The sequence below is a fragment of the Hippichthys cyanospilos genome, chromosome 13 (genome assembly GCF_059441005.1).
Source record: "Hippichthys cyanospilos isolate Australia breed blue-spotted pipefish chromosome 13, RoL_Hcya_1.0, whole genome shotgun sequence".
Taxonomy (NCBI): domain Eukaryota; kingdom Metazoa; phylum Chordata; class Actinopteri; order Syngnathiformes; family Syngnathidae; genus Hippichthys; species Hippichthys cyanospilos.
This window is the reverse complement of record NC_142381.1, coordinates 4,390,323-4,416,934: the sequence shown is the minus strand read 5'-3', so window position 1 is coordinate 4,416,934 and position 26,612 is coordinate 4,390,323. Positions and strand designations below refer to the sequence as shown.

Below are 26,612 nucleotides of genomic sequence, written 5' to 3'. Positions count from 1 at the left end.
AATCATTGGCATAGGTATAATTTGTGTGACTGAGGCAAGGGCATAACAAGTATCAAAACTGACTTATGCATAAGAAATGTGACATATATCCAAACACAACCACATACACACAAAGTCGGTGGCAAGGGAACAACTTTAATTATAGCTGTGGAGACAAGTGACTCAGCCGAGGGGGGGAAAGCACTTGATAACAGTGACATTTACAATCTGCCTCATTTATCAAAGGCTGCCAAAGCAGAGTCAAAAAGGGTCATTACACAGTAAACATAGATTAACTCAATCACGCAATCAGCATAGTTGGGAGATCATTTATTTTTATTCCAAGAAAATCACAAATTAGTGAGCCTTTCATCAGTAGTCCTTTCTTAACCAGGATTTGTTGTTGTCTTCTAAGATAATCCCATTAGCATGATGGCGTTGCTCCTCGTTATGCTTACTTTGAAATGCGTAATTGACGTCAGCTGACATGTATGACACGGAGAACAGAGGTGATTGTTGCTCAACTAATTGTGCCTAATTGTTTGCTTGAAGACTAGACCGCAGGTGTCAAGCTCCAGTCTTCCAAGGCTGGAGTTTCTCCAAAGAAATACCAGATTCAAATGATTAGCTCATCATCAAGCTCCGCTGGAGCTTGAAAGTTCTCCTAATCCTGTCCTTCTGAAGTATCCGATATCCGATCTTTTGACACCTGACTTCAGTCTGAACGGCCAGGTCAAATTCATCACAATCGCACGTAACAAACAAGCGACAAACATCACAATTCCGCGCTCAAAAGGGTGCAAGCAGGTTGGAAAAAACACAACAATAATGGCGGACCAGGCGAAGACAACTTAATGAAGGGAACACGAGATGTATTTTGTCTCTCTGTGTCTCGTACTCGGAGCAAGCGAGAGAGACCTTGCTGGCACTGCACAAAATGCTAAGACAAAAAATCTCACCCTTACCCTCTATAAGGTATTTCTTATATCGTAGCCATTTCAGCATCGCTAGGTACTTAACACAAACAAGTTAAGCATGCCCGCTCTCAGTGACGTCACAATGTCCTCAATGCGCATGCAGGACACTTTTGCTCTGTTTAGCGTGCAAACAACAAAGTCACATTATTTGGAAATGAGAATGACTTCACAAAAAATTAGTTCCTCCAGAAACTTGGAACTGAATTTTTTTTTCTAGCACTGACCTCCCAAAGGTGGTTAAGGACAAAATAAAAAAAAACTGGGGGGCCTTATTTTGTAGATTTTGTAGATTTTTCCTAGAGGGTAGCTGACACCCTTGTCTGCTTATCTAATATTAAGCTAATTGATGGCTGTAGTGATAACTGTGACCATTAGAAGGCAGCGTTGTATACATGCAACACATATTACCTACTTGTAATTCTAAGTAAGGAATGGAAACGAATCTTTCATATGAAAGCACCCATGTTTAAATAGACGTAGCACACAATATTCTGTTGGCCTAGAAAAATGAGTGAAAATGCTAAATATACTGTAACTCTAGAGGTTGCCCTTTCCGATAACGCTTGGCACTGAAAGAATTAATGATATTCTGATGTAATTTGCACAACATCCTGTGTATGGAAGAACAAATACAGGCTTCGGGTATTCAGGAGTTGGAATGAACACCAGGACACTTTTCATGGAGTTTTCTGCACTATTGCTGTAGCTGCGAGACGCTTTAGAGTGCCAGCAGCTGGGAGAGGCACTAAATGCCAGCAAGAAGACAAAGAGTGAAGAGTGGCTGAATTGTTGCTAATCCCTTCTTCATTTATTTTTAATAGCATGCAGCTGTGTTGTATTTTATTTGATCATCAGTTGTCTGTTTGAGCTCGTCTGCATGGACATGAAGAAACATCAACTTGAGTGAATGCATACTAATTTCATATTCATTTCAAATTGTACATACAGATTCTCTTGTACATGCATTCAAACTACAAACAAATGTGACTATATGATGCAAGGTTACAGACCGAAAATAAGGGAATGGTTTGTGCTTACAGTAAACGAACAAACATGAGAGAGCAAATCAAGTATCGCATGTGTAGCCAACACATTCTGAGTTTCTACAATACATCTGCTCAAAACACTCTTGCTAAGGAGTGCTTCAAAGTTGTTAGACTAAATTACGAATGAAGAGGTAGCGTTATAAGCGGCAGCTGCTGTCGCTCTGGTGATATTAGCGAGGCCTTCTGAATACAAACAGAAGGCAGACAGAGGAAACAACAAAGACTACTCAGCCCAACTGCAGATGTTTTTGCTTGTCATCTTGCCAGTGACATGAAAAGCGGCAGGACGACCTGGTGAGCGTCTAACTCACGTATCGGTGTTGATGAGTGGCATAGACAAATTGGAAGAAATTGTGACTTATGTGTAAAATGTGAATTTTATGCAAAGATGTGTTTATTTTTGGATTTACTATATTTCTATGTATCGTCCATTCAAATTTGGTCCTAAAATGTTTGATAATTCGAAGTAGAAAATACTCCTATGTTGTATGAATAGAAAATCCATATGTCTCTAAGGCAGGTATCCCAAACCTTTTTATCACCATGAACCAATCAATGCTTGAGATTTTTATTGTGGAATAGGGGTGGGGTATTCAAAATATAAAGTGAGCTCCCATTAATGTATAAATGTACAAAAATGTACACAAATTATATCGATTAAAACAATCATTTAACGTAATTACAAACGCAATTGTTTTCAATACAAAACGGTAATTAGATCAAATAGGGACACTCTGCAAAACCTTTGCTAACACAGGAAATACCTTCCACAAATGAAAATGCTAACAAGATAAATGGATACAAAGCAGCACCATATAACATGCTTAAGAAAAGAACTAACTTTACCTGGCATTTTAAACACAGTCACACGTTGCTGGATCAACAAACAAACAATTTTTGGGCATATTATCAAAAATGACAACATTCTTACAAAGAAAGTACAACTTACAGACACTCGTGGGCCATGTTTTTTACAATGTGTGTGTTCTCAAGCCACACCGTCCTTCCTCACTACAAAATGTAATAGCAACAGTGACCAGAGGTGGAGCCAAACAACAAAAATCAAGCCAAATAAATCACAAATGAATGAACTCTTCAAGGATAAACCAAAACATTTGCAAACCATTATTTCGGGCGTGGTCCATGACTGTGGATCAGCTGGTACCGAGCCGCGGACCGGCGGTTGGGGACTTCTTCTCTAAGGTATGCAAATTCTAATGTTTGTCTAACTGGCTCAATGGAAATAAACTCCTGAGACCCAACCTACTCATGCGTTTTTGCATACCCCATTTTGTCTCAGCAAGACGGTAAAGTTAATTGCATCCCACCTCGACACATGAGACATCATTGAAAAGGCGGCCAAGAGGTCCTCTACAGAGCACACTAGGGCTTAGTAGGGTATCTTGAATGATTCAAGAGATAGGAACAGTGAAAAATAGGAAAAAAATGCCACGTATGGGCGATTGCAGAGAAGACGGGATTTCTGAGAAGTACAATGAAAGAGAAAAAAAAACAATGCATTTGCCTGACATCCTTAAATTGCTTACGAGATAACGCTGTGTGTACAATTTAAAAAGTAAATCCAACAATAATGATCAATCAATAAGCTGTACAATTTTTGTCCCCATTACCAAGCTTTTGTAGCAATGTTTTTTTCCTTTGCTTTTTCTCTCTTTGATTTAAAAAAAATTAAGAAGTGAACATATCTGCCGCTTTTTTTTTTTTTTTTTTGTCTGTCAGATGGTGAATTGACAAGAACAGAACATTTGGGTACACAGTGGTAGTCCATCCAATTATAGTAAGTTACAAAAAATGGACATGAGGTTTAAAATCTGTGTTCTTTTATGTCTGTTTATAACGACTCAAAAAGAGAAACAGGTGTTGTGGGGGTGAGCTATTCATGTCTAATTTTCCTCTTTCATTCAAAATCCTGACTTGTAAACTGTGTCCATTTTTTTCTCTTGCCCGTTGACGTGTCACAAGTTTAAAAAAAAAAAAAAAATCAAAGGTCTTGTTAAAAGTCATCAACTCTTTGTACTTTTTGAGTCAATATCTAAAACTGGAGAAAATTCAAACTGTTAAGCTTTGTGAACCTGAAAATGATCATTTTAGATGATGTTTATAACAACATTGTGAATGCAAACATTCCCTGTATAATGTTGCTAATATAAGAAGCTTAAATCGTCCAACAGCTCTGATCAGAACCTGCATTGTGTGACCAATTCATAAAATGACTGTGCGCATACTATACATACAGTATATGTACATTTCAAAAGAAAATTATGTTACTTAAAATCCATCCATCCATCAATCCATCTCTGTGTTCCAAGTGAAAAACACACGATAAAAAATGGTATTTCACCACTATTCGATCAACTGCTGCTTCTTTATGTTAGACTGTGAAGCTTAAAACATTACAATTTCTTAAAATTTCTGGGAGGCACGATTTGTACAATTCCCAACTATTCGGCTGGTGATTTTCTCACTTTGCTTCTCCCACTCTTCCTCATTTTTGTCTGAGCTCTCCTCCTCCTGTGGTGTCACAGTCCTTATGGTGCTGCAACACTGTTGGTCTCCTGTGGCCACACTTCCCACGATGCATCTGTGGCTCCGGGCTTTTGACAGAGCTGATAGGCTGAGAGGACTTCAGTATTGACCAGGCATCGCCTGGTGCGAAGTCAGCTTGGTGCAGCAGTGGAGTATGTCTGACCGACACACACCACTGATTATCAGTCTTACATCCATGATGCCAATCAATCTTTTTTTTCTTTTGCTTTGCTGTACTCTTGAAACCACAGAACAAATTGTACGTTTCTTTTTATGTAACTTTTGTTTGCTGTTTCACTTGCAAGTGTCCGATAATAATTAATCACGTTTTATCATAACATCGTCTTCTTTTTTCTGGTTAGACACAAAACAGAGTTTTTCAAACCGATTAAGTCTTACTACTTTCACTAGTCGGATAGATAGATAGATAGATAGATAGATAGATAGATAGATAGATAGATAGATAGACAGACAGATAGACAGATAGATAGATAGATAGATAGATAGATAGATAGATAGATAGATAGATAGATAGATAGATAGATAGATAGATAGATAGATAGATAGATAGATAGATAGATAGATAGATAGATAGATATTATTACATGTACTTAACTCTCAACCACTATTACTATATTACATGCCAAACTGAATTTATGTTCAGGCTATTACTACACAGTTCAACAATTTTAGGGGAAAATGTTATTTAAAAAATGATAAACGTGCAATTTGATTCAACAATATTGGCAAGGCTCTAGCTAACGAATTGAAGACGGCTATATATATAAGCTTCTAAAAGACTGTTAAACAGTCTTTTAGTTAATTGCTTATTTTAACTACACACTTTCAACGTCTTAAAATATGTAATTCATTCTAGAACACCTAAAACATCTAAAACAATGACGTGTGATCATCTCATAGTAAAAGGTCTGCTTTCTTTGAAACGATGTGATGTGATTTAGTAACAACACACCCATGGGCACACTAAATACATGCTCATCTTTCAGCCATTCACTGCGACAAAATAGCCTTGGCTGTATTAGAACCATTAACACTAAAGTGCATAATCACTGCAACAGGTTTTTGTTTTAAAAGATGAAACCGTAGTCTTGAAGTGCTTCAGTAATAAGCAATGCCATTGTTGTACGATTTGCATTTTTAACCAGGCTCTTCTCCAGTTTCAGTTCTTTCATCATCTTATTAGAATGTTCTTGTGCACCGACATCGCTCACTGTAACCTAACCGTTCATATAATTTGTGTTCCAGGAATTAGCCCACTTAGAAAAGCGGTTCAAAATGTACATAGACAAAAAACCCCACCTTGTCTTGGGTACTCGTCAGCCTCGTGATGAACAAGGTCAGTCACACAGCCGCTGTAGTGCAGCCTCTGCTCATGCTCGAAAGCCTTGAGCGTCTCGCTGGAGCTGTACGACTTCTGGGTCGGCACGCGACACTCATCTGCATCCAGGGATGTGGTGTACGGGGAGTCCTTGGAGCAGGTCAGGGAGTGCTGCCTTCGGTCCTTTAGATCCATGGCGGGGTGTATGAGAAGGGAGTTTCTGAAGCAGCTGTTGGAGGTGAGTATGTGACTCACTACAGTTTATCTCCACTTCGGTAACCTAGACAACGGAAAAGACCATATTCAATTATTCCAGGGCTGGGGAAAACGTCCACCAAGTCAAGTAAGTGAGCTCGAAAGATGGGTTGACTGGAAATATCTGCATACAAACTGCTGTTGATTTGGATTTTTTTAAACTTCATTTTAGCTGAGAAGTTACTATACTTGTCAAATTGAATATGTTGCTGAATAAAAAGGGCACTCATGTTTGGCTATAATTGAATTTTTTTGCTTGTTTTGTTTCCACAAACATTTGCATTGGGGTCCTTGGAAAATTTACTTTCTAAAAGGGGTCCCTAACTCCAAAATATCGAGAACCCATGATTTAGACAGCTATGCTACCAATGAGTAATGATAGAGATTTACTGCATGGCCAATGTGGGATGAAACTGCAATGCACTCCATCCATGTAGATCGACAAACAAGGCGCGGAAAACGATGATCAAAGGGGTCAGAGAAAAAAAAAAGAATACATGGCAGGAAGAACAAAAATAGAATTGAAAACGGAATGAAGATGATTATGATTGCAAAAGAGTAAAAGGGAAAGAGGACTAAAAAGTGGAAAGATGCAACAGGAAGGATATACGAATGGGAGAAATGACTTTAGGGCATTGCTAGTCTCTCCCTCATTATCAGAGTGAGAATGAATCCCACTCCCTCTGAGGCTATATGGTATAATCAAACACCACCAGAAAGAGATGTGCACACACAAACAGCGATAAATACACACATAAATAGACAACTACTGGATGAATCAATTTATGCACACATTTGTACATGAATGTGACACAGTCAAAGAAGAGTTTTCAGCGCGGATAAAAATGAACACGTCTCACTTGTCCAATGCTATTGCACTTGTCTATTGCCGTTGCATCACAATCAGCCAACTTTGAATATATTCGCATTTTGTGGACACGGATTATACATTGTGATACTAACAGCATGATACAAGAGCAAGAGCCTGGAGCATTGTAGTACATTAGCAGCCAAAGATCAAAGTGCAACAATACAACAAGCAGCAGTAATTGACAGCAATGCCCCCAGCAGCTGCCGGTGCAGGGTATTTAATGTATTAAATAGACTGGCTTGGTTTGGCTCGCTTGAGGTTAAAGCAAGTCTGGTCCACCCACTGCATTACAACAGCGCGTTATATTTTCCCAACTCCCGGTCTGGAGAGTATTTGTCAACATCAAGGCAGGCAAGAGCTTTCCAAAACTGAAGTATAATGCCATTGTGAAAGTCTGATGTAACGAATTGCATGATGCGACGGCTTGAAGAAGCGGTCTGAGGGTTAAAGAGAGAGAGTCCCGAAGGGGAGTCAATCCTTCCAATGAGGGCTCATTTTAAAATGCTTAGTAGGTAGTATTGAAAAGTGCCCTGCTATGTGCATTGATTAACAGTGGGATTTAAGTCTCATAAAGAGCTCATTATGCTCTGGTATCCATCACACAAGCTATTAGGAGTTGGACCTTAATGTGTTTGTACCTTGAATAGAGAGTGAAGAAATCGAGAGGGATATAGTGGGGACACTTGCAACATTGTGCACATAATGGGCAAAGAAAGCATTGGGTGAGTGTGTTTGTGTGCACATGCATTGTTGTGTGCACGTGGCCGCACGTGTGGACGTGTTTGTACAAAGAAAAGTAGAACCATCATGGATATAAAAAATGTTTATCAAGATAAATGTTAAATGTTAATCAAGAGCCAGGTTCATGTGAGGATGTACATTACCATATTTTGCAGACTATAAACCATGTTGTTTTTTTTTTTTCGATCAAATTCTTGCTGCTTATAGGATGCCTCTAGGTCACAATAGCTGATCAGCAAGTTTAAAAATAACTGATCACAGATGCAATCACAAAGTGAAGAAATATGTTTAATTAAATAACTTGTTTATCTACTGCATATACTTGATAAATTGGACAGACACTTATATCGAGCTTTTCTCAGATTCAGTCATTTAAAAATGTCTTAAATAAACGAATTATTAACGGAGTCGTTCGGCAAACAAAAAATGCAAATCTTGCCATTTTCTCAATCGGCTTTATAGCGTTGATGATTCTTTATGAGCCAGAATGACTTTCAGTTCACACCTGGCCATTATCAGGAGTGTTCCAAGACTTTTGACCGCTACTGTATGTCAATATAGCAGATATTCAATAGATTATAAACAGTTGTTTTGCATGTGTGTGAAGCAGCCTCACAAAAAGTACTTTGGAGTTAATAAGTCATTTGAAAGTGTAAGTAGGTTTAAGTGCTAGATAAGCAGGAGGAGTAAGGTCATCGAATGAGAGATAGCTGGATAAAGTGAAGAAAGCCGAGGGGGTAAATCACAAGATCTGGATCGCATATCAATCACATTCCACCCACCTGTGTTTTCCCCAAGGTCACCAAGGCAGCCATTTCCACAAAGAAGCAAGTGCCTAACTCAAGCTTGTTAATTACTCTGGTGACAGATGCCTGACCTCCCATGAACATCACAGAAAAGTGGATTATCCCTTTTATAAGGATGCACTGGCTTATTATCATGACTGCTGCCATCATAGGATTTGCATTTTTTATGAACAAACATTCTGAAACTACACACAATCGGAAACGTGAATGCAAAATGGCGCATACGCATGCACGAGGCTTCCTTTGATAGTGAGGAGTTTAGATGACAATAATATTACATGGTGACCATGAAATCCAGGCAGAATAAGAAATATAATAGAAAGACCTGAAAAGGTCTGTGATTCCATTTGGAAATGACAGAGGTGAAGTTTGCTAAAAAATGACTGCTATTTATTTATTATATTTAAAATACATTTTCAATTACATTTAAAATGGTGAGCATTTGCATCTGAAAATGCTTTGCTATCTTTTAAAGCTTCCCCTGCTTTGTGAGTGTCAATTCTTTTCAGTGTTTGATGCCAGGGGTTCTCAAACTTTTTGGAGTCAGGGACCCCTTTCAGAAAGCAAATTTTCCAGTGACCCCCATTACAAACGTTTGTGGAAAAAAAAGATACTAATAATTATCTAAGCCAAACATAAGTGCACTTTTTATTCACCAACACATTCAATTTGACAAGTATATTTGTTACTTTTCAACTATACCGAAGTTTATAAAATAAAAACTGCAAAAAAAAACACACCACCTTATAATTAAAGCGTACTATAATATACTTAAAACGGCTAATTGCAGAGCACAGAGAGACGAACAACCATTCACACACCCAATAACACCTAAGAACAATTTATTATGTCCAATACACATACCGTGCATGTTTTTAGAGTGTGGGAGGAAGCCAGTGGCCGGAGAGAACCAACGTGGGCATGGGGAGAACATGAAAACCCCACACAGGAAGGCCTGAGCCAGGTGGATGTGAACTCAGTTTCCTTTAACTGTGAGGCGGACATGCTAGTCACTGCGCCGAGCTTTTCAAAGTTATACAGCTAAAAATGCTGCAAGATGGCCAGATATCTGAAGACACCATCATTTTGTGTTTGTGTTATTTTGAGAACTTAGATGATGGAATTAAAACTTGGCTTTTTGTCAGATTTTATAAGGATGTTTCATTTGTGATTTTAGTCCTCTTTGGAGATGTTTCCATCTCATTCTTTGCAGCTGGACCCTATCGCAGTTGACTTTGGGTGAAAAGGATTGCACCCGTGAGCGTTACCATTCCATCACAAATTGCTTCTAAAAAACAATGGCATTGATAAAAGGGAAAGGACACAATTGAATATGGTGTGAGCATGAATATATGATTGCATTTAAAGCACAGTGAAATATAATCAGCGAGTAACCGCAAAAATATTTCTTTCAAAAGTACATATTTCACCTTCCATGTTCTCCTCTACGTCCTCTCATTCTGTCATTTGCTCGAATATAAACAAAAGGGTGAGGGACAATCCACCAGAGTGCCACGGAGCCTCTGTTTATTAGACTAATCCTTAAATCCACATTCTGCAGGCCTCGCAAACTCCTCACAAAGCTCTAATCTGAGTCAAAACAAAGGGATTCCGTGTGACATGGTCCCTCTCTCCGTCTCTCTGCGGCTGCCAGCGCGAGTTTGAGGTGATGTGCGCATGCTGAAAAACTCACTGGCACTGTTGCATGATCTTACTCGTCACACCCATATTTTCCAAAGACTGATATGTGCAATGCGAACCCCACATCTTCCATTATGTGACAAGTCAGGCAGTTAAAGCCAAGATGCAAACAAACTGGGTAATTACACATAGCTCAAAAACTCACAGGAGACATGACAGGGAAGATGAGAATAAGCTGTGGTAAAGAGACAAAGCAACAGCGTGGGGGATATAAGCGGAATAACTAAACAAAGCAAGCTCATAATATAGACACAACACGATGGGAAAAACAGTCATTTTGATTTCCAGCGAACGCCAAAACACACATCGGTGGATATAGCCCTGCAACAGTTTATATTTAAAGAGCAAATATCCAGCCAGAAATGTGGCAGGCACTCAGAGAGCATGCAGACAAGGTCTCTGGGATCTGCTCAAGTCCAAGCCAAGCATTATAAAGGAAAGCAAAAAAGTGCCCGCATTTGGCAACGGTTGTCCATACCAGACGGGTTACGTTTGACAGTTGATCCGCTGGGATTTTATCACATATAGCCTTTGGTTTTCCCAGAACGCTCCAGACAAAAGAAAATGATCCAAATATTTTCGTTTTTATTTCATGGATGTTTTCCTATTGTTTTATAGGATCACGTTGAATGCAGAAAAAAACAACAGTGCCCAATTGCGCATGACTGAATTAAATGGCTTGTGGTGATACAAATTGGCACATAATGGCAATTTGATCATGAGAAATTGCTGGAGCCTCTTTTTCATGAATATGCCAGCTCATGCAGTAACCAAAGGCCTTTTGCAGAAGGCTGGCTTGCTTGTTCCTTATAAAAATTATTTTAAACTAAGGTATGGAGGAAGGTCTTTGTAGCACCTCTACACCACCCTCTGTACTACCTGTGCAAGAGTAAATACACTCCCATCTTATCCAGGAGACTTTCACGTCTTTTACTTTTGTTTTCATTTCGGAGTTGGGGAGGAAAGATTTTGCATCGAGTCTACCGAGTACAGGTAAACAGCAACTTTTCATTTGGTATGAAGCTTTACACGTATGAATAAACTGTGAGAGCGTTTCCGTTTTTTTTTCAACTTTGAGTTTTGCGTACTCAGGCCAATGAATGATGCAATACTGTGTTAAAAGTGCATTCATTCAATTGCAAATGCAAATTTTACACATACACGTTTAAGTAACAGTGACTACATTGAGCAACTGTAGCATGTAATAATGTTTACTGGTGGGCTTAGTTCATTTTATGGCTATGTTCACACAATTACCAGGATTAGTGAGCTGTGTCTTTATGAGAACGTAACGATTTTTGCCTTTGGTACAGGATATAATACAAAAATGTGGCATTTTTCAACAAGTTCTGTCTCAACACCATTATTGTCAGACCTGCTATTCTTTTATTTATCATGGATGATAACAGACTAAACAGCTGTAACAGATGTTTCCTCGCCCTTGCTGCCTCACGTATGCTGCAAGAAATTGCGGCCACCATAAATCCTACATGGTAGCAATATCTCAGCTGATAAAAGAGTGTCGGCAATACATTTATTTTAATTGCTATTGACTTCACTTTACTCATAATGTTTGCTGTAAAGATGAGCATGTAAAATCCAAGATGCTCCTTTTGAGAGTCACAATGGCCGTGCATATAAACAATGACCTACTCACTGTCCAAACACTCAGTAGCTTTCAATTGCAATGTTTTTTTGCAATGTTTAAGGTATTTTAAAGATATTTTGTGATACCCCTACAGAAGCGATGATAGAATTAATAATATGCATGATTCTGAAAGCGTATACATCTCTACAAACACAGATCTGCAGTTCTTTTGCTGATGAAAATTGCACTTCCGACTTCTTAAATTCACTTTTTTTAGCATTCCATCATTCGTCGGTCCGTCGGCAAAACGGGTGTCTGTCGGCGACAGACTGATGGAAAGTCCGTCTGTGCTGACGAAGTGACCGCCCGAGTTTGAATGAGAGATCGCAAATGAGTGGGGTGAGAAAATCCTTCAATCAGACTTTAGACCAATGAGAACAGGCGTGCAAAGGCGTGCGGGTATAATATTCTGAGGTTGCAAAGTACATTCGAGTCTTTCTGCGCATCTGATTACAGAGCAAAGGTGAATGTCAGGTGGTGTGGAAAACCCCGACGGTCTTCAGTTAGAGAGCGTTAATGGAAGGCTTGTATAGGAACCCTCCTTGTGAAGGAATTCCCATTCATCATAATTCAGCGTAATCTAACATGCACAGGCTATTTCACCTTTGCCCTAGGACAAAGCTGCAATGCAGACTCGGGGCAAACTTTGCAGTAAAGCTAACAGTGAGTTATTAAAACAGCCCAGCGCTGACAAGCTAGGCATTCTGTCGGCAAGGGAAAGGGCCAAAGCTTAATAACTCAGTGTCGCGCCTTGACATTCTTACCATCTGTCCGGGTAAAATATTCATATGTGCAATAAATGTCGCTGGGGACAGACGGTGACGCCGTCTAATTAACACTATGACAGAGGTGACGCTTGAAGGGCTTTGGCTTATTTTAACTGTAACATGTTTGGCTGTGTCCATGTCACCCAAGAATCGTACTGTATATGCAGAGGTGAACCGGTGAAGGGCACACACACAAATGCCACGTGATTTCGAAAAGGAAAGTTACTGATTGCTCAATAAAATTGGGAGTCGGGAGCAATAAGACACAAATCACAAAGTGTAAAAGACAGCAGGCTGTACGGAACCCAAGAGGAAAAAAAAACCCTGCTGTGAAAAAAATGCCACAGAAGAGTCATTTCCTTGGGCTGTAATGTCAAAACGCTGCACAACTGTGAAGGGAGACGTTTGTCTGACTTGTATAGGGTGTCTTGCTTCAACCCAGGTAGACACATCTGGGTCACAGCAAGCCACACTGATTCATACCTGAACTTGAGTGAAGTTATTTTTCTCCTTCATTTATTGTCATTGCCTGTGAGGGAGAAGACATCAAAGACGGGAAATTGCTTGTGGAGTGTGTTAAGAGGAATAAAGACCAAGATTTAAAAAAAAAAAAAAAAAGTATCTAACACAAAACTTATTCAAAAAGTCCCTGTTGTCTTTGGAATCCTCTTCATCCGACTACATTTAAAAATGTAATTAGGGCGATGGAATTTATGGGTTGGCTTATTTAAGTATATCCAGCTTGATCAAATGATAGCAATGTTATTAATTGTTATATTGAATAGATCTATGTTTTTTGCTTTCTTACTTGGTAGTAAATAGCAACATGAGATTGTGATGCCAGAACAATCTATCGAAATATTAATATCTCATTCCAAGGCCTTGATCGTATAACTCAATTCTCCAATCAAAATATCAATACTATTGACAATTTATTCATAAAAGATAATGTGTATTTGAATGGAAAAACTAAAGCAACTACACCATTGAAATCTTGTAGCTGATGCGTAGTTGGTGACAGTCACATTTCGTTCTTTTTATGTGCAGAGACACTCCATACTGCTCAGTCAGACACTCTGGGCTCTATTTCTGTAGACAGCAAAGCTTCTGATTTTCATATCAGCGCAATGCTCGCTGTGCACGTTTGCCAGTTTGGCACCCCGAACTCCATCAAGCTGGGCAGGGCAGCAAAGCAGAAGGGGCGTCTTGGAGATGCGCCTGGCAGCGTAAAACTAGGTGGGAATAAGTGGATCTACACCTTACGCCTACTCAAACCACGGCTGGGGGCGGGGAGACATATAAAATAATAATAAGATATTAAAAAATAATACAGTATGCTCAAGGTGTGTCACCTGCGGATTCACCTATGTATGGATTTTTTTCTTTTTCATACACTTTCTTTGTGTAGGAGGCAGTAACTGATTATCACTGGCACTACAGTATAGTCACTAATTTTATTGTAATTAAGTTCAGGGAAAAAAAATATGTATTCAACTATAATATCAAATTATCAGATTTTTATCCACAACTATTGTATCAGTCTGGTTGGCTATCACCAGTTTATTAGTCAGGACCTTGGCTAGGTTGTTCTCCACCACTTTTAGGTGTCTGCCAACTTGATTCATTATAAGGTACTTATAATGCACTTGCTTTAAAAAAATAAATCAATAAATAAAAATGGCTGTTTGTCAGGTGTGGAAATCCTACCCACAGCGGTGCAGCTCTCCCTTTTACTGTGCACGTCTTTGACATCACCAGCATTGGATATAAGCTCTTTCAGTTCTACAAATAAACATTATACAGACTCTGATGTTTGTGTTCAGGAGTTGTTCCAATACAAAAAAAAAAAAAAAACACAGCACAAAGAGTTTGACAATCATTCACGCAGCCAATCACACCTAAGGAAAATTTATTGTGTCCAATACACCTGCCATGAATGTTTTGGAACGTTGGAGGTAGCCAACAAGGACCCACGCAGGCTTGGGAGGAGCATGCAAACTCCACATATGAAGGCCCGAGCGAGGTGGATTTGAACTCGGGTTCCTGAACTGTGAGGCGCACGTGCTAACCACTTCCCACCCGAGCCTCTTTATTTTACAAATTGCACATCGAGATTCTTCAATTTAAATGAAATTATGATAAAGATTACTTTTATTATTATTGCAAAGAAGAATAACAATAATACAAAAATAATAATATCAAGCTTTAAACAAAACACGATCATTGTGTTTGGGACTAAGGTTTTAGAAAGAAAGAACACATTTCCTCTTGTCACATTCATGCATACACACCTATCTGCTCTCTAATTGAAATCTACACAGCTGTGAGAAAAAAACAAAAGACAAGCAAACACCATCGGAGACGCACTGAAAAACCCGGCTGCTCTCCAATGCCCAGGGGAACAATCAGTGGAGTTAGGTGTCTTGCAGTGCCTTGAAAGCAATTCATCTTATTTTGTCACTGCCAACCCTGAAGGCAAGCAGCTTCAATGTTCACAGGTATCATTACTAAAAAGAATTGTACTCAACAATACTGAAAAATATGTTGCTATTTAATATGACACCGCTTCATTGTCCATAAAGCACAATGGGAATAATTTTGCTTGTATCAAGAATATTAAATTTGACAACTACCTGAGAGATTTATGCTATACAGTAAATGATAACATGACCAATTTATGCATTTATATTGCATACCCAATGAAATGAGAAAACGTTTTGAAAACGTGTAAAAAATATGCGCTTTTACCTTAAGTGAACATAATTCTCCCCTTTTAAACCCTGCCTGTGCATCCACATTCATCGCTGGATCTAAGAGAGGCTTTTGTATGAAGCACTTTTAATGGGCTTGTGAGGGATATATCGGACTACAAAATGAGATTTGACACACAGTGTGTGGATCATGCGTGTGCACCCTGAAGTGTGTGTGCTTTTTGGATTGTCATGTAGGGTGCTCTATTACACCACTTTTCCACTTGTGTTACTGTGTGCACTCACACTCCAAAGCCATTAGATTCAATACAAAATCCCAACGCTGAGAACTTTGAAGCTGAGAGCAGTGCAATCAGTAGGCTGCTAGCCTGCAGAGTTCATCTCTGTACTCTTGATATGTTACAGGACATTTCTTGATTGATGATACTGTTGCACGTTAATGTACAGCCTTCAAACAGCGGGGCTAGCTGTTCTTTCGAGCCCTCGCATGGGTGGATGCCCATTTTTTGGAGGGGTGGTTGTCAATTGAAGAGGTCGAATATTATACAGTTACTATAAATGTGCACGTTCCTGATTGGGTCTACATGCCCGCTGGACTGTAAATGTCTCCAATTGCATAGGCTCAATGTCCTAAAATGGTGTGTGTGCCTTAGGGGCCAGCAGAAGACAGCTTCAGCCACTCCAGCACCAATGACATAGCTGACTGGTTCCATTTAGCATGCTAGATTTAGCTTCATTAGAGAAGACGTGGCTGGGAAGGCACACAGAAGAAATTAAATGAGGGGTAAGATGGGGGGCTGACAGATACTGTTAGGCCAGGAGAGGGCCACTTTACAGAACGGATGGACAAAATGCAAGAACCGTCTCCTAGAACTTTATAAAAAGGTAGAGAATGACCATCCAGCAGTGACACACGTGCTGGTGAAAACAAAAAAAAATGCAATCAAAATATACTAAAATTCATTTTTAAAGTAAATTATGGCAGACTTCAAGATCAGAGGATGGCATTTAAATAAAAAAATAAATAAATGAGTGCCGTTGCTGGCATGGATCAGAGGGAGGTCGCATTAGTGGATGTGTGGCTCTTTGAAAGATTATCTTTGCGGTTGGTGGCAGCAGCAGGAGAGCAGGTCTGATGGTATCTGCACAAAGACGAATGGATTGGAAAGCCTACCTCAAGGTCATCCATCAGAGAAGACGCGTTACCCATAACCTTGTCACAAAGCTCCTTGTATACACGCGACATTCACACCAGAATGCGGATGGCACTCGAACACACCAAACGAGTACTTTTGTGTTTGTGCCATGAAGCATCAGCATGAGGCCTCATTGAGTGCATCCCCTTCCGAGAGAAGAATACAGCACGTCGTCGGATGGCACCCTGGGACAAACGGTGCGAGGTCAACACGCGCAGACGCGGCACTTGCCTTAGGTCAATGTCACGATAACAGCTGGTGACAAATAGGTTTCCATGGCAACCAGAGAGTTCCAGCAAACCGGAGAGGAGAGAGAAATATGTTGGTGTACATATCTCATAGTTGTTGCAGACGGGCGTGGCCTGTTAGTCTTCTTGGATATAACCCACCCAGGCACAGGGAGATCATGTAAGGTCCACACAGGAAAGCCCGTGCATAAAAAAACGACATGATGATCTGCTGTCTAGTTTACCTAGAACATTACCGTATTTTCCAGACTATAAGGCGCACTAGTATATAAGGCGCAGCATCAAAATATGAGCAAAAAAATGATTTTTGTCACGGATAAGCCGCACTGTACAATAAGCAATTTCTTCATTTATTTATTTATTTATCAACATCCTCTCTTTAACAAAGTGAACATGCCTGTGTGTTTAGTCCCAACATATTTATAGAAAATGGATGCATGGATATCTGTAAATAGCAGTTCAAAATCAAAATCAATACTTCAATAGCATCTTTTTTTGTCTCCCTTTGTTTGATAGTTTATTTCAGAGAACATTATAACACATTCTACTTAATTCATATACAATCATAAACATAAAAATGTTATACATACTCTTATTAAATTTAGACATATATATATATATATATATATATATATATATATATATATATATATATATATATATATATATATATATATATATATATTGTTTGAACTATTTTTTAGCACAGTCATTTACACACATTAGCTTGCTGGTGGCTAGCAAAAAAAACAAAACAAACAAAAACACTGGTCTATAAGCCACATGGCTCAAAACATGAGTAAAAAGTCACAGCTTAAAGTCCAAAAAATATGGTAATAGAATACTGGCCCTTATTCTTTTTCTCTCAGTAAATCACGGTATATTTCTACATTAAGTTGAGTAAGTAAAGTAATTGTATCTATATTTTGTAGAATTGTATACTTGGAAAATTGATTTGAGTAATTTTTCCAAGACTGCTGAGGAACCTTAGGGGAAGATATTATCAAAATTCAGCTCTTAAATAATTCAGCCTGGGGACCAGTTCAGTACCCCGGCTCGGTAACCATCTCTAATCAGGGAAGAGTTGTGGCTCTTCAGTCTCAAGCACACGCGTCCTCCTCGATCTCGTTCATTTAGAGCTACATTAAAATGCTTTGCTCACTTTTTTATACCTGGAGTTAATAATGTATCACATGTGATATGATGTAGTACGGAATAGTAGTCTTGTTATATTGTTTACTGATCATACTGAAGGATTCAAGTTGACTGTTCTCGTACCCCCGTGCAGAGGCTGATATTGAATTTCATGCTCACTGCGCATTCAACACTGCAGTACATTCCCAACTAAAAGGAGCTTGAGGTAATGTGGCAGTTTTATTTGTTTGTAATGTTTTGGCACCTCACAAATAGCACGCGATACATTCCCGATAAATGAGAATAGTTACATTTAGGTAATGGACTGGACTCGTTTCGTCATGAGAGCTTCAGCTCAATTCTTTTGGAATGAAGTCAAAATCCAATAGGGATTTTTAAGTGAAAACACCGAGGCGCAGAAATGTAGGGAAATGGATAAAAGGAGGAGCGGTGGGGGTTTGCTGATTCTGTAATTTAAAATGGATAACCTGCCGCTGGTATACTTTTGTAAATGTATAGATTGAGCAATATGCTGCTCTCCATTCCCATCTACTCAACTTAAATATGAATGACAGATAAAATATAGATGCTCCGTCAGTTTGCCAACCTATCTCCATGTTCCTTCTGTCTCTGTGTGTCTGCAAAGACTTCCAACTCAACCTTGTGTATCCCTCTGGCTACAGCAAAATCCATATGAGGAGCAAACATTCAGTGCTCCCTTCCATTAAGAGATATGATGACATCTGAGACAAATTCCCTCGAAAAACCGCAGCAGTGATGGGGGGGGGTTGCAAGAGGTTGCCTCAGAGATGACACAAAAATGACAGTGTCTGATAAGTGAACTGGTGTGAGTCATGGCACCTCATGTGTCATGTGAATAATTATTGCATGCATGTGTGAATCTTCTTCACGACCCCACACTCCTTGTCCTCTGCAAGCTGCTCAGCTTCTCACTCCATTTGCTGCAGACTTCATACACATCTGCCCACAAAATTCATCTCTCTCCCTCTCTATCTTTCTTACTTGCTCAAACACACATTTACCACCACACACACTACTGAGTCATGCAGCCCCTGAACACTTATTTGCAGTCTGTGACATGAACAACGCCTCTAAACAACGTCAGCTGAGAGCTCCCTCTCGTCTGCCTAATTACATTCGCCTTTTCTACAGCGAGTTCACACGCCACCGCGTGCGTGTGTGTGCGTGTTTGTGTGTGTGCATGAAAGAGCAAGAGACTGTGTGAAAAATGTAACGCCCTTGCAAACTTTAGGCAACTCAGAAATTCCTTTCTATGAAGCTGAAGACATAGCACATAAAAAAGTCTGAAGCCTCCAAAAAGCCCTTGTGAAGTGAAGGATAAAAGCCAGCAAGTAGAAGAGTTGGTAGAAAGGGGGGAGGAGAGGATAGGAACACCCTCCTGAGAGAGGAAGTGAGAAAATGCGGTAGGGAAAAAGTGTCCTCTCAAGGGAAAATAATACCTCATTGATGTAACAATTTCCCTTTAACCTCAAACAATATATTTCTGGGCAAAGAGGGACAGAAACCCGGGAGTTTTCTGGAAAATGAACGAAAACAAGGGACATCTCACTGCCTTTTTTCCCATCAACCCCTTAGTCTTCTTTTTTTAGAGCATCTAGAGTATTTAGAACATAGTGAGAGTCCAGTCGCCAGCACTTTTTTACCAGAATTTTGAACCCTGCAGCTCGTAATGAGTTGGGGTTTATTAATTTTGCTTCTTTTTTCTGTTGAGCCTCAAGCTGTCAAATAGCTCTACCCGCTTTCGTCACACCTGACCATTACCTCACACCTCATACGGGACCAATAAAACTGCCTTGGTTTGTCCTCAAACCGAACATTCATCAGATAGTCGTGAGCAAGAATGTAGACGAAGTGCACACAGTTGGGTGAGGAACAAATGAGAGGAAAAATAACCATTCAAAAAGCAGAGTTTAATGAGCACATTGTGATATATGGAATACATGCTGCCATGACTGCAGTGGAACTCCAGTCTAAGCTCATGTGCCTCGTGACAAGACAACTCAAGAAAATGAGCATTGACAAAGCATTTACATATTTTTTAGAAGTAGCAACACAGGTTATAAATGTTTCGATTTAAGCAACACTAATGGTTACAATGATATAAAGTGTATACAGTGAAAAAGTATTTGCCACTTTTTTGCCACACATTTCAATTAGATTTAGATCTGCACTTTCACTATACTATGCATAAATCTTTATTTATTTATTTATTTTTTAAGTCATTCAGAGGTGAGGTCTTGAATGGTTCCTCTGCAATTGAACCCATGTGCACTTCAACTTAAGGATACAAATTGAGGGTCAAACATTCTCCCTCAGAGCAGATTTCATGCTTCCATCAATCACAGGAAGTCATCGCAGTCCGTAAGTAATGCAGCCGGTAGTTTGAGCCCTCATATTATATATATATATATATATATATATATATATATATATATATATATATATATATATATATATTCGTATCCAGGGTTGGGAGTGTTCACTTTTTTAAATGTTGAGCCTCAAGCTTACTAAAAAAAATTCCTCCAATTTAAAACCAACGATAGTAGCACATCAATGTGCATATTCACCGACAATCTAGTTTGTCCGTTGGTGCTGCCACATTACTTCTAAACACTGGCAAAGCTATTACTTTGCGGCTCTAGTGATAGACATTGGCTGAAAGCTATCAAATTCAGACCCTGCAGAAAGGCGAGTTCAACTGAAACAAGTCACACTCCAGTAAAATTATTATTCACCTCCTGCTGGCCAATGTGGACGCACAGCATGTGGCACTTTACTTTTGAGGTTTATGTGTTGTGCTGTTCGGTTGTTGTTTACATGTGTACAGTATGTGCGCAGAGCCATAACATGTACAGTAATTATAAGACGTAGCTCAATCAAAGCAAAGTGCGGCCAAGGAGACAAACAAATAATTAAAGTCAACACTAACATTAACGGGTTAATGAATTAATTATGGGTTAAAAGAACCCATGGTGACGCCAGAGCCACAAACACTTTGAATGCCTCAGTCTCTGAATATACAACAGCCTATCAGCATCGAGTAAGGCACTCGTATCAACGACAGTCCTCCGGATTTTGACTGACCTAAATGTCCAAACTCATTTGTATGGTCAAAAGCAAAGCAATGAAGAGTTCACAAGGCTATAGAGATCCTTCACTGCTTCAGGCATTCCTGGAGGAGAGGAAAACTGAAAAATGGCCAATACATACTGAATTGGATTAGGGTAATATCGAAATGCTGTGCACATGTGTAGATACCTACAGTATGTAGCTGTGACTAATCCATAACACTTACTATGTAAAACAAGAGCCACACTCAACCATGCACACACTTCATACCTGTCAGCAAGTTAATCCACATGAAGTAGCAGGACGGATTTATCATTCATTTCAAAAACACATAGAAGCAAAATTACATTTCTTTGTAGTGAAGATTTATGACCCGTGCCTTACAACAAAATTCTTTTGCAGCAATGTCACTTACTGCCTACCCCCATGCTCTCACAAAGATACAAAGTAGAAATAGCCCATCTAAGTTTCAAAGCATGTGAAATATTCATAAGCACCTAAGAGAAAAAAACTTTTAATACACGTAACAAGACCCCACTGCTAGTGTCTTCACTCCCTATCTGTTGCTCACTGTCATTTAGCCGTTCCTTCCCTCTGTTCTCCTGCCTGGACCCTCTTTCTGTGATTCTCATGAATAATGGACGCTTACAGAAGCCGATGCTTCAGATTGTTCCGGCTTTTGGATACGGCTCTGCTGCCCCAATCGAAACGATATTCTGAATGAACTACAAAAGTCTCTGTCATTCAAATGAAAGTTGTGAGTGTAAATGTGAGTGTAAATGGTTAAACAGAAACAGCCCTGTAATTGCGATTACTCAAAAGTAGTCACCTTCCACCAAAATGAGCAGGAATTGGCGGTATCAAGCAGTGACTTTGAATAACTTGAAATCAGACAAGTTTTCTTCACGTATCTGTGTTTGAATAGCATTCATTCAAATGCAAAATACGTAATATGTCATTTACAAGGCTTAAAGTGATTATTTGTACCTATAATTCAATATAGTATGCATCCCTTTTAGCATCTAAAAATGCATCTAAAACTACCCCCCCCAAAAAAAACAGGGGTAGACCTATACATGTGTTTTGGTAAAATTGACCCAAATTGAAGTTAAAAAAAAGGGGTTTACACGGAGGAATACTGTAGTTAGAGCTATGATGCGAATTATATCTGACCTGTTGTTGTTGATTAGAATCCTGAGTCTTTTTTTTTCTGACCTCCTGATGAGACTCTGAACTGAGCACAATTCTCCTGAGGAACATGCAAAGTGCTGACTTGCCCAGTTACTGTTTAAAATATGCAGTTTTCTGTTATGTTAATCAGATCTGCAAGTCACCTTGGCAGGGTCAAAAGTTGTACATTCACCTTTTCTAAAAACTCAGATAAGGCGGGGAGATAATCAGTGGCCCAACTTTGACTTTTATCACTTTAACTTGATTTTATTTCTATGGCAACTTCATTTTTCTATGTGTGGACTGTATCCACTCTTAAGCCTGTCTTCTCTTCATTATGCTAATTAGGACCCAACTCATAAAGATCACACTAATAAGTGTTCTTTTCTCTATTTTTCTTCTACTTGGCTCGTCTTTTCCTTGGTGGTGTACTATGCTCATTTAATCACGATGGTTCAGAGACTTATGAGCATAAAAACAGTTTTAACCCTGCTGCCATTTATGTACTGTTCACTTAATGGTGTTAACAGCTGATTTCACAGCAAATTAAATGTTAATTTTGCCCTGAAAGTGTAAATTCTTAAATGGTGTCTGTGTCGAGTGCGAATTTAAATATGCTTTGTTTGCATGCTTCTCTCCCTGCTTGAATGTGCACACTCACTTGCATTTAATGTTCCTGCATACAGTAAGAAAACACACCACTTTGAAAAAGCGGCATTCTACCACTCAATTGAAAAGGGAGATACTTTTTTGCTTTCTCTTCATTTCTTAATTTTTCCCAAGTTCCAAAAGTTATTTTATATAACCCTAAACTTAAAAACAGACAGCAAATATTATTAAAATACAACATTTTCCGGCACATTGTACATTCAACTACTGTTACTAGTATATATATATATATATATATATATATATATATATATATATATATATATATATATATATATATGTGTGTGTGTGTGTGTGTGTGTGTTTGTGTGTGTGTATAAAACATCAAAAATATTACAAGGCATTTCAATAATAGTGTATAGGTAAAAATATGATGATTGATGGTAAATGCCAGTACATTTCACCCATGCAGTCATTTTTAATTATGTGGTATATTTCACATCGTCGAAATTAACATTGAAATTAGCATGTACACTTGAAGCCATCAATCACCTAACTGACTGCCTCAGCCCACCGTTTTCTATCCGCCTACAACTAAATTATGCCTGCTCAAACAATCATTACCCTCAGCTTTTTAACTGCTAGCTGGATTTAGTGTACCAATACAAAGAGGATACAGGTGTTGATGGAAGACAAAAAAAAGATATTTTTGTGTTAGTCTGAAAACATCCAAACCCCGAATGGAGACCTAGCTTGTAGAATAGCGACGCAGATGTATACCGTGTCAGGGAACGTGTTGTCATATACAAAAGGAGCAACGTTAAGATCAGAAATTGTCACAAGGAATCGGGATATGCTCAGAACAACTTAAATTAAAAAAAAACATGATGAACGTTGACTCAGCATTGTTTAAGTTGAGAGGTCATGCCTAACGCTGGGAAGCGTGTAGGTGCCTTTAATAATGATTTGAATTGAAAGCAACATAAAAAGCTGGAGCCAAAATGATTGGCAGTATGAGAAAGCAAACTACAGTAGCAAAGCAAATACAGGCAGGGAGAGGTGATGCGAGATTTTGCCAGGAGAACCTTTATAGAACTCAGCATGTTCCCAAATCCACAGTTAAAATGTCAGTAACAGTAGGCGGCTGAAAGTGATGGATGTACACAACACTTACTGTATTTGTGATGCCTATTTTAGAGGTACCACATTTAAAGACATTTATGTGAAAAAAGGGGAAAAAAAAATCCCTCACCACTGAGACACTGTAATAGTCTTTTAGTGCATTTGTGTTCAGGTAACACTACTAAACACATTTATCGTCACCAACCAAGTCAAATCAAAAAATTGCATACAGGAAGCAAGGAATTGCATCTGTGAACAAAACTACAACGCATGAACTTGAAATTAAATGAAAGTTGCTTTCAGTTATTCCCCTTTAAGTGAGAAGATTGTGAGCAATCAGAAATCTACACAGAAAGTGTTAATGAGTACCAAAAAGGTCTGCATTTTTGCAGAAAAAATATCCTAGCTTACGCTCCTTTCATTATTTTGTTTTCGGCATTAATCAGTGAGCTGGTTACATTTAAAGGTCGAAATTGTTCTTAATGATTCGCTTATACAGCTGGGCGTGAAGAAATTAAGCACGTTTTCAGCCTCATTTGGAGTCGCTAACGTGCAAACAAACCACCAATGATTTGAGTATGTGACACCCTCGAGCGATTCTTAACACACTGGAGCCAGTCCAGGGCCTTGCCGGGTATCATGGAAAGGTGTTACTTGCAGTAGGCCAGATGGTAAGAAAAAAAAAGAAAAAGAAAAAGCATGAATGAGGCAAACGCAGGAAGTTCCCGCTCGATACTACAGAATAACCGTCCGCTCGTTCTTCTATCATCGGATCCAAAACGCCGACATGTAAGTGACTCTTTGTTGTTATGAGTTTGGCTGTAATCACGATTGATTTTAATGTTATTCATTTACGCCCTGTATATCATGGCGTCCATAAGCAAACGAACCAATGACGAAAATGAAAAAAAAAGTGGCATTCATATTACATTGATTCATAAAACATAAAAATTTGTAAAAAAAAAAAAAAAAAATTGGGTCCAACACACTTTAAAGTACGCTTATTTATTTGGTCCACAGGCAACACGGTGCATTTAGGTACTTTTGGGAAAATAAAAAAACAATGTACATGTTTTACATGAATTTTCAGCACATGAATCTTTGTTAAAAGGCAAAATCAAACTCATGATTACATTACATTTTAGGCACCCTTAGCAAAGCGCTTAACCTGACACCAGAGATTTATGTGTTATAAAGTAATTCCTTCTGGGCGCCGTGGTGTCCTTGAGCAAGACACGAGTGGCCTGAACCTCTCCCCAGGCACGTAAGCTGGCACCCGCTATAGTGGGCGCCACTAAATCTGTGATCGCTGCGATGCGTCAAATTTCCCATACAGGACAACATTTAGCATTTTGATGAATTTCTCATCCCTAGTTCAAATAATTTACGATGAAGTGAACTACGTTTGGGCGGCGTGTGATCAAGATAAGAATTGCCCCACCTGCTTTCACACCGTTTTAATGATTATTGATGAAGTTGCTCAGTTAAATACAGACCAACAATTAAGAGGCTGCCAGTACAGAGTCCATGCTACTAATGAGCTGGAGCGTGCCCAGGCCTGTGCACCTTGTGCTGGGGTGTGTGTCAAACCTAATGGAAGCGCTTGTTTTAATCACACCTGAATCTTAAAGGCTTTGCTGTTCCTGTCACTGTCAATGTCTGTACAGGCTTTATCTCACGGGGCTGAAACTCGACAGATGGGCGAGGGTTCAGCGAAAAAAAAAAAAAACGAGTCCTTGACTGGGCCTGGGGTGGTGGCTTGCGCATTCGGCTTTTCACATCTGCTATTTACACATGGGCAATCTGACCTTACCTCCCACAGGCCACTATAGAAGCCAATCAAATCATCCGCCTCGCCGCAATATTACTGCCTTTGGCATTTACAAGCTTATCTCGTTCTTTAAACTCTTTTATCATAGCATCTGACTCGCGATTGTTTCTCATTACCTGCTACTGCCCTCATCGTCTATCTTGTCTCTTTTATTTGTGTTTTATTTTTCGCAGGTTTATTCAATGCAGACAACCGCAGCTTTCTAAATTATTACGTAACCACTGAGTGGCTGACCTTTTCCACCACAGCTTTTTTTTTTTGCCTTCTTTTGGAATCGCTGATGTCCTCCGCATCCTTTTCCCCTTCTGTCATGCTTTCTATCAGTCTATATTTAAGCCGAGGCAGACTCATTGAACTGGATCATATGTGTAGGGTTGCACAAAATTGAGCAAGAGAGAAAAAAAATGTCATTTCCAGCAAATAGCTTTGTCTTAAGAAATACTATCGCTTCGACCTGTGCGCAGTTTGTGCTGGTAGTAAGTGTGTTTGTGTGTGTGTGACACTGACAGCATCCTGGCTGACTTGCGTTATAATAGAACTTATTTGAGAGACCGCACACAGGCACACACGCGTGGAAACACACACACACACAACAACAAGAAAATCCTCAGCTGGATTTGTACGCACCATTCGGTTTTTCCTACTGTCTCCTCATTCCCACTTTTGAACCCCAATCTCATCAAGGAGAGGATTTATGAGGGGGCACACGTCATCCCTCAAGTGCAACACAATCTCAATTGGACTGAGTACAAGCTTGTTTGCTACAAGACAGACATAAAATCGAGGCATTACTGTAACAC

General features: G+C 39.2%; 1 protein-coding gene across 2 annotated transcripts in view; it reads right to left on the bottom strand.

The window, feature by feature from the left end:
- tenm2a (teneurin transmembrane protein 2a) overlaps positions 1-26,612 on the bottom strand; it is a 179,858-nt gene that overhangs the window by 134,008 nt on the left and 19,238 nt on the right. For both annotated transcript variants that reach the window (XM_088430698.1, XM_088430697.1), the window contains exon 2: positions 5,870-6,168. In XM_088430698.1, coding sequence (XP_088286824.1) covers positions 5,870-6,083 — 214 coding nt within the window. In that variant the 5' untranslated portion in view covers positions 6,084-6,168. The remainder of the gene's footprint in view (positions 1-5,869; positions 6,169-26,612) is intronic.